Source organism: Balaenoptera ricei, chromosome 12, assembly GCF_028023285.1.
Source record: "Balaenoptera ricei isolate mBalRic1 chromosome 12, mBalRic1.hap2, whole genome shotgun sequence".
Classification (NCBI taxonomy): Eukaryota; Metazoa; Chordata; class Mammalia; order Artiodactyla; family Balaenopteridae; genus Balaenoptera; species Balaenoptera ricei.
In genome coordinates, this window is record NC_082650.1 from 94,020,968 (window position 1) to 94,030,577 (window position 9,610).

The following is a 9,610-nucleotide window of genomic DNA, read 5'->3' on the forward strand; positions in this document are numbered from 1 at the left end:
CTTTTTGACCCACCTCCTAGAGAAATGGAAATAAAAACAAAAATAAACAAATGGGACCTAATGAAACTTAGAAGCTTTTGCACAGCAAAGGAAACCATAAACAAGATGAAAAGACAACCTCAGAATGGGAGAAAATATTTGCAAATGAAGCAACTGACAAAGGATTAATCTCCAAAATTTACAAGCAGCTCATGCAGCTCAATATCAAAAAAAAAAAAAAAACCCAATCCAAAAATGGGCTGAAGGCCTAAATAGACATTTCTCCAAAGAAGATATACAGATTGCCAACAAACACATGAAAGAATGCTCAACATCACTAATCATTAGAGAAACTGAAATCAAAACTAAAACTACAATGAGGTATCACCTCACACTGGTCAGAATGGCCATCATCAAAAAATCTACAAACAATAAATGCTGGAGAGGGTGTGGAGAAAAGGGAACCCTCTTGCACTGTTGGTGGGAATGTAAATTGATACAGCCACTATGGAGAACAGTATGGAGGTTCCTTAAAAAACTAAAAATAGAACTAGCATACAACCCAGCAATCCCACTACTGGGCATATATCCTGAGAAAACCATAATTCAAAAAGAGTCATGTACCACAATGTTCATTGCAGCTCTATTTACAATAGCCAGGACATGGAAGGAACCTAAGAGTCTATCAACAGATGAATGGGTTTCCTTTAAATTGTACTCTACTTGACAAGAAGGAGCCAAGTCAGGCTCTGACCTGCTTGAACCTCTAATCAGAGGAGAGACCAGTGACACGTCCCTAAAACTCTGAGTCTTAGTGTTTTTCTCTCCAAACCTAGAGACATAACAAGTTTATAGAACTGTGAAGAACAAGAAAATAATTTGTCAAGTAACTTTGTACATGGGAATAGAATAACCATATTCAGCCAGTGAATTTAGAATGCATGTTAATTATCTCACTAAACACAAAATATAAAAGGCTATAAAAAGGTCAGTTGTTGTTGTATGTCTTTCTTTTTATTATTATTAAACTCCCTTCACCCCACCCCCGTGGTCCCCAGGTCAGCCTTCTGTACTCTTCCTTTCCTAAGATGACTTCCTGGGAATGTTCTGAAGCCCACTTAAGCTGAATGTGGAAAAAAGAGCACGCCTGCTTCTTTTGCCCCTGTGCTCTCCCATTTCAGCTTTCTCTCAGTGTTAGCAGTGCTATAACTTTCTGACGTTCCAAGAAAGAACTTTCGTTATAACCTTTGACTGTTCTCCTTTACTCTTAGCAGGCCACTTGGATGCTCAAAGCACCCTTGGCCCCTCTCTGTGGGCAAGGGCAGAACAAAACTGCACGATTTCTTGACACAGCGACTTCCCGCCTGGCTGATGTTAAATTATTTACCTCTCTGTGTTTCATCTCTGAAGTGGGGATAATAATAGTAGTACCTCATAGGATTGTTGTGACGAGTGGTTCACTGCCGCTAAAGCCCTTCAAATAGTAAGTACTCCATAAATGTTGCTTCTTTTATAGCCCATTTCCCTGCTCTATCCTTTCTTTCTCATTTATCTTATCCACCCCTTTGCTCTCTCATGTAAGCTATTGCCATTCCCTTGAGTAGAGCCACGCCACACAGCCATATACAAAATTGCCTTAATTGCCTGTAATTCCTTCCTTCATTCACTCCACAAATATTTATAAATCATTTACTATGTATGTGTCATTGCACTAGTAGCTATGGCAGATTCCTAAAATAGAAGACACAATCTTCAGTTGGTAAGGTCAGGATCCAGTTGAGGAAAGGATTCATATACGTGCAAAATACTAAACAACAGTATGGATTAAATAACCATATAAACTAATACAAGAGGAGTCACAAATTATTACCTGTGAGTTTCCCACTTAGCAAACATGCGTGCAATTCTTTACTGCTTTAAAATTTTACATGCGTGTTTTCAGGCTTAGGCAGTATTTATGCGATTTTCCCTTTGATCCTTAATCTCATCCTCTCATTAGACTGAAGTACCTTTGAGGAGGAGGAGCAGATCTGAGGTGGAGCTGTTAGTACCTAGGCTCTGGGGACAGAAGCATCTCTGCTCTGCTACTTGCTAAACAGGAGATGCTGGGAAAGCTGCTCAGCTTCTTTGAGGCTCATTTCCTCTCTATAAAATGGGGATAAAATAGCACTTTTTTGGGTTAATGTGAAGACTGAATGATATAATCCATGTAAATGCTTAATGCAAAGCCTGGCACTTGTAAGTGCTCAATAAACATAAGCTATAAGCATAATTGCTTTTTATAGAGCTTGTATTAAGTGAAAAATCTGTATAATTCTCAAAGTGTCTAGTACAGTGCTTTGTAAATAGTAGAAAATGAATTAATTTTATTTATTTTTATTTCTTTTTGAATTAATTTTATTATGTAAGTTATAGACAGTGAAAACTCCATGCTCTCCCTCAAAAGCTTACAATGCATGATACTTTAATATTTACTAACACAAGACTTGAAAACTTACAAAAAGAATTATTCATATTGAAACCAGTAGCCAATATTCTCCCCGTAAATATCTTATTTCAGAAAATTCTTCTACTGATATTATCTAATTTAGTGGAATGTTAAACATTTATTACCAGACTCTAAATGAATAAACAAACTTATCAGACTCTATAGAATTTGTAAAGAGAACAGAGCAAGGTAAGAGTTTTTGCCTCTAACACATTTTATTTTGAAGGAGGGCAGAATGATTTAAACATTTTCAAATGTTATTTCTCTTTAGAAATTGGTTGATGGGCTTTTCAATGATTGGAGGCATGCCAATTCTCAAGTAACTTCAAATGTGGATCTATAATTAAAATCAGAAATTTGAACCACAGAAACATATGTTCTCGACATGTTCCACTATTTTTCTCATTTCTTTGAATCTTTTACTCCTCTATTGCGTCTATCTATTTATCTATCTATCTATCTTCATGAACTGGATGCCAGACGTCTGCAGAAACGCCCACCCCTGCGGAGAGCCTGACGGCCTGGGTGGCAGCCGCGTGGCAGGCTCAGGAAGGCAGGCTGGCCTCCCTTGTCAGCTGGGATCATTCTCTTCTGTTCACAAGCTCAGGATCGTGTGTCCTGCCTGGGGGCCCGTCCTCAGCGGCGTGCGCCGGCGCCTGGCAGTGGACTTCCGACACTGCCGAGTGGGCTTCCCTGACCTGGTGGTGTGGAACCCCCCAAAGTCATCACGTCAAGCTGCTGGAAGTGAAAGACCCCGGCGACAGCCTTTCGCAGAAGAAGGTGGCCCGGCTGGACCAGCTGCGCCGGCAGGTCTGCCACTTGGCTGCGGTCAGAGCCGAGAGCAGGGGTCCCGACTGAGAGCTGTGGGCTTGGGAATAGCCTGCTAGGATTTTCAAAGGCGTTGTGTCACTACATCTTATTTAATTTTGATTTTGTTATTGTCATAATGAACTTGCTAGTTTAAGGAAAAATATCTCTCTATATAATACATATATATTCTGCTTACTGTACATATTTGACACTGAGACTTAGTGAATATATAAGACTTGTAATGATAAATTGCTATAGGCTGCTGCTTTGGGGTGAATATAGAAATCCAAGGACGGTAGAGATGATTCTTCTCTTCCTCTGCTGCAAGGGAGGCTGAGATGTAATGACTCACCTTTTCCATTGTTGGAAATTAAATCTGCCTCTGAAAGCAATTTTGGTTTTATAAAGCCAAAGTTTACAGAACTTCTGAAATCATTCCCAGGAGCCACTTGAAAACGAATTGTCACAGAACTGATACCTGAATCAGAAGGAGTGATCCTTCCTGGGCTCAGGCAAGTCAGGCCAGTGGCTCCTGATTTTGCTTTACAAGACACAGAGGACAGGAGGGATGGCTGAGGGGCCCTTGTCACTGTGCAGGCCAGGCCGAGGCCGCCTGGGCCTCGACCTGACATCCTCTGCACACAGGGCGTCAGGGTCGCGGGCGATGGCCTGAATGCTTCCACACCTGGATCAAATGCCAGAAACTAAGTTATTAAACTAGAAACCTGGAGAGTCCTATAGAGGTGCCAACCCCAAACCACCAGGGTTGAAATCTAAGGAACATTTCTCCCATCTAACCTGAAGAGTTGGGAGGAGAAGGGGGGAAAAAGTGGGTTTGAGTCAGGCTGCTGATTGCATTTTATTAACCTTGGGTATGAAATCTGTGCTTTGTGAAATGACTGCTTTCTACACTTTTGCATTTTCTTTACTTCCCCTTTTGTGACCTCACTCTCCTAAGAGTGATTTCTGTTGAAGTAACTAATCAAAACAGGGTATTCAGGGAAAAATAATGGTATATTTGGTATATTTTCTTATCAAAACTGGAGGGGCTGAGGAAGGGTTTTGGGGAGGAAAGAGGAGACCATTAATTAGACAATGGAGGAATGTTAATTAAAAGCACCGATGGGTTCACTGCTGTAAACATAACCCAGAGCAGAATATTCTGTAAAATGTGATGTTCAAAGCCAAGTCAGCACTTCGGGCAAAAGTGACTCTTCTTTCTTGTCTTTATGAGACAGAATCCTGAAAGCCACATACCTTCCAACATCTTGAAAAGTGTAATCGTTTCTCAGAAGTACTCAGCCTGAAGTATGATTTTAAAGTTCTGTTGAGACATAAAACTCAAGCCATTACACCTGTGTGTTTACTGAACTTTTTATAGATGCGTATGTACTGGGCAAACGCTGATATTGTCTTCCTTGAGTACATGGCATTCTGTGCCCCGAAAAGGTTTGTTGCCTCTGTGTGCTGGTCTTAAATTTCAAGGCTACTGGGCAGCAGCTCTCCTACCCCAGCGAGCTGTGTGCAAACCCGCTAGAATTAAACAAGAAACAAAGTTCGTGGGAACAGAGTGAGGATACTAAGGTGTCCTTTGATGCACAAACCCTGTCTGTCTCGATGCTGACCTCACACCCAACTTAAAACACCAAACACCAGTTAATCACATGATTGTCGAGAGATGCAAAGTCCCTGTATAATTACTGCTGTGTTCAAAGGAATTAACATGTAGTTACTATAAACAACATGTTCTATTTTGTGGAAACTATGCAGTTAACTTGTCCTAGGCTAATAAATTAAATATAGCATAAGCTCATATTACAGCTGCTTGGAAGGAGGGGCTGGCTGGCAACACATTTATTGAGATCACTTTGAAATCACTAGCCTCTATACTCAGTACAGAAGTAGGTGTCTCCTGCTTTGGGCAACTTATGCACACGATCCCATTTACTAAATAGATACTTTAGGAAGTTTAAACATATTTGGTTATGGGAGAGAAGCTGAGGCAGAAGGAGGAAAAAGAGTGAAATGGTGCTAAATCATTAGACACTAATTTGGAGTTGAAATAGAATGGCAGTAAAACATACAAATCTATATGAATCTATAGTGAATAGTCCACACTTGCACATGACACTTGCAGAAATTCAGATGAGAGGCAATTCATTAGGAACATAACTGTCACAATTAGGAAGGCATCCCTGTGCCATGCCCAGGAAGTTCTTGATATTTTATGATGTGTTAAAAAGAGAAGACCTAGTGCCTCTCAGCTTAGGTGAGAACTGCTAGCAGTGAAGTGGATCCCTGAAGTGGATCCAGCAGGCCCATGGTCTTGGAGGACTCTTAGCTCCCAGCCAGGGGCACTTCTTTAGCGGTTCCTGTCAGAGAAGGGGACGGTCCCCTCTGTCACGTGACAGTTACTAACTCTGGTTGGGGTGTGGTTAAATGTTAGGCTCAATGACTGGAAGGAAGGATTTTCTTTCCCTGTATCTTCAGCTTGACTGATAAGTTGTCCATCTTATCTCAACATCTGCCAGCAACCTAAGAAATGGTCCATTTGCTTACAGAGGTAGGAATCATGCATTCTTATTTAGAACTGCCCCTCTTTCTTAACTTTCCTGTAATCGCTCACCCACTCTCAACCTTACATAGGTTACCAGTGAAAGCAGATGGAAAAGAGGTATGATTGTTGTCTACCTGGAAGCGAGACGGAGGCAGACACTCTTCAGGCATTAGTGAACTGGTGTCCCCAGGCAGCTGTGTAAAGACTTTAAACCAAATATTTTACATTTGGTGAAATCTTTTGCACATGTGCTGGAGTATTTGCTTTTCCTATGTAACAGTACATTCAATAAGGCATCAGTTCATGGTTTTTCGCTGAAGTAAAACCCAGTGGCTAGTCTAATAACAAAAGGAACTGTAGGACAGATAGCATTTTCTTGATTATTTTTATGTTTTAAAAGTAAAATATAGACTTAATTTAGTTTTTGAATTAAAGAGAAGTCTTATTCCTGGCTATTTAGACATAGCAGAACCTTAAATTGTATAAATATGGCAAATAAAGCTCTTATATCTTCAACAGAATGTAATTAGTGAATACATTATACAAAAATTTTGTAGAGCAAGAGTATTCATTTAGGTTAAACTAGTTTATGAATTGATTTTATAACCTATTTCTATTCCTGAGTTTGTTATATTTAAAAAATGATCCAAAGATGTACATTTTTGTTTAGTAGTATATCAGTGTTACTTTAATGATTCTTAGCAAAAAGATAAATATAATTTTACCCACTCTGGTATATGCTACATTTATTTGCTATCTTCTTTCAATTCAAAATTGAAAGAGAAAATTCATCTGCAAGTGATTTCTTCCAAAGTTTCTGTCATCAGCATGAAGATAAAAATTATTTCATCTATTCAAACTTTTGTCAAGATTTAACACTCTTTGAATTTCTTCTACCAATTTATTTTCTTTCTTTATTGCAGAAGAGTCTTGTGAATACTAAAAAGGGAAATTCATACCCCAGGTTACATATATTCTCATATTTCTTTAGACATTATTGAGAAAGGAAAGATGTAGGGAGCTTACTGGTCAGAGAAGATGAAAGATATGAATTTCCATTTATGATGAAAGCTGAAAGGATGACTGGGTACAGAGGAGCTGGCAGTGGCTTCCTGCTCTTCAAGCACAGAACAGGGCTCTGTGGAGCCTGGGAACGGGAGTGGACAGACCTGCCCGTACTTCCTGTAGCATGTTGGGCAATCACCTAGCAGCCCTGACTCTCCCTTTTCTCACTTCAAAAGTAAGACAGTACTTAACTCATTAAGTAATTATGAGAATTAAACTAAACGATTTAATATAACTAGAACACTTAGTAGAGATTATCATCATTTTTGATAAAAGGTATATATTATCAATTTTAAGCTTCTAGGCCCTTCCCTAAGGAGAAATTATTCTCTGCTTAGGTTATTTGTGATTATCCTGTTAGAAAAGCAGCTGGATGTAATTTATATGAAAAAGCCTTTCTGATGCACAATTTGGTTAGTTGGTCACAAAAATTTAAGAATTATGAAAGTATTTAGAGTTTATAAGATTCAGTGCATTCAAAGCAAGTAGATTTTTTTTTTTTCACCTTCAGATCTGGTTTATTAGTAGAGTTGGTTACATTCAAAGGCTGTGGCTTGTTAGATGTTTTTCTCTAGAGACTAAGCCCCCACCTACTGAGGAGACAAGCCATCACCAAGGCCCCAAGGTGAGACAAGTCTCTGTAAGTCACTGCCCCTGCAGTTCAATCCCCTGGGTAATCACCCCCCAGGTAGCAATGGGAATGGGGCACTGAGGGCTGGGATGTAGGCACTGGGCACCAGCAACACAGGCACCTGTGCCCCACAGACCAGTTAGTGGACATCATTGAGCTGCCGTGCCACATCCAAGATGTTCTTGGCTCCTTTGTTCAGCAACAAGGTGGCCAGGCTGATGCCCAGGCTCTCAGCAGCCAGCTGGGCTTGTTGTGGAATGTTCCGGGCAGTGATGCCCACCAGCTGTGGATCATCCTCAGGGCCATCTTCATGCTTGGCAGGGACATGGATGGTGGCCTGCATGATCTCTTGCATGCTATCTGTGCCATTCAGACTCCAGACTCCTCCAGTCAGGTATAGTTGCCCATCCTTCATAGCTGTATGCTCTGCCACTGGCACACTGCAGCCTCCTTCCAGGTGCCTCAGGAAGGCCTGTTCAGCAATACAGTGAAGCAGAGTCTCAGGATCATGCAACACCCCCACCAGATCCAAGATGTCCTGGTCCTTGGCTCGAACTTCCACTCCCAGAGCCCCCTGACCCGCACTCCTCAGGGTGCAGGATCTGCCCCACCCGGTTCTGCCAGCCCATGCACTGCAGGCCAGCTGCAGCCAGGATGACGGCACCGAACTCCTGCAGTTCATCCAACTTCCAAAGCCGTGTGTTGAGGTTTCCCCGAATACTCTTGAACTCCAGATGTGGGAACTTTCTCTGCAGCTGGGCCGCTCTCCGCAGGGAGCTAGTTCCCACCACGCTCTTCCCTGGCAAGGTTTCTAGGGTCTTCCCAACAAATTTTGGGTGAAAGACAACAGCATCAGAGGGGCTCTCCTGCTTGCAGATGGCTCCAATGGTGAAGCCAGGAGGAAGCACCGCGGGCAGGTCCTTCAGGGAGTGAACAACCAGGTCCACTTCATTCCTCTCCAGTGCGTGTTCCAGCTCCTTGGTAAACTCTCCAGTCTTGGAGAGAGCCGTATCAAGAATCTTGTCCCCTGTGGTGGACACAGCAATGATCTCAAACTGCGAGCCTGGGTATAAGGCTTTCAGCGTTGCCACCACACTGTCCGTCTGTATGCAGGCCAGCTGGCTCTTGTGGGTACCCACGCGAATCACTCTCATCTTTGGGCTGTTTTCTTCCTGCAGAAAAAGTCCCGAGGTCACAGTCCCTGCTGCTCTCAGTGCTCCTCAACACCTTGTCCAAGAACCAGAATCACTGGCTTGGAAGAAAGGAACCTCAGCCCCTGGCCTGTGGCCAGCTGAGCCTCAGAGTGGGAAAGCAAGTAGATTTTAAAAAGTGTCCCTCTGGGACTTCCCTGGTGGTCCATTGGTTAAGACTCCGCGCTTCCATTGAAGGGGGCACAGGTTCAATACCTGGTCTGGGAACTAAGATCCTATGTGCCGCGTTTCGTGGCCAAAAAAAAAAAAAAAAGTGTCCCTCAAGGCTTTCCGTCTTCTCCAACACAAGGAATTGCTGCACATATTCTGATGACTGTCTCAGGCAGAAAGAGTCAACTAGCAGACCGTCTCAGGCAGAAAGAGTCAACTAGCAGAAGATGTCATAGAAACACATCATACCCTCGTACGGCACATGTATGTAATGTTGTCATTGTAAAAATTTAGTTTTTACTGATGTAATACTTGCTTCTATTTATCCCTCCTTTTAGTGGCATCATGTCTTATTCACTTTTGTACACTAACACTACATCTGGTATTTAGTAGGTTATCAATATCGATATGATATTCTTGCTGAAAAAAATAAATGCACGAATAAGTAAGTAAAAGGGTACAGAGATGACCACTATCCTTTATGGACATGCTTGGACATGTTTCCTGTAACAGAAACTAAACTATTTTCCTCCATGACTTAGTGACTAAAACCACCAGCTTTCCCCTCCACTGCTGCCAGGAAGAACTGTTTGTTACTTACTCATACCCTAATCCCTTTTCTCACTGCACGATAACCTACCAACCTGCTGAGGAGGGCTAGCAATTATAAAACAGCAATCACTCTTTTAGTACAGTGATGGTTTTCAACTGTATTTTGA

The 9,610-nt window shown here is 41.8% G+C and overlaps 1 protein-coding gene across 1 annotated transcript; it reads right to left on the reverse strand.

Annotated features, from left to right (window-relative positions):
* Positions 1-7,669: 7,669 nt before the first annotated feature.
* LOC132376461 (porphobilinogen deaminase-like) lies at positions 7,670-8,696 on the reverse strand. Its single transcript, XM_059942119.1, is given in 2 exon segments — positions 7,670-8,111; positions 8,113-8,696. Coding segments are annotated over 2 exon segments (1,014 nt in total). The 5' UTR covers positions 8,685-8,696.
* Between the last annotated feature and the right edge of the window lie 914 nt (positions 8,697-9,610).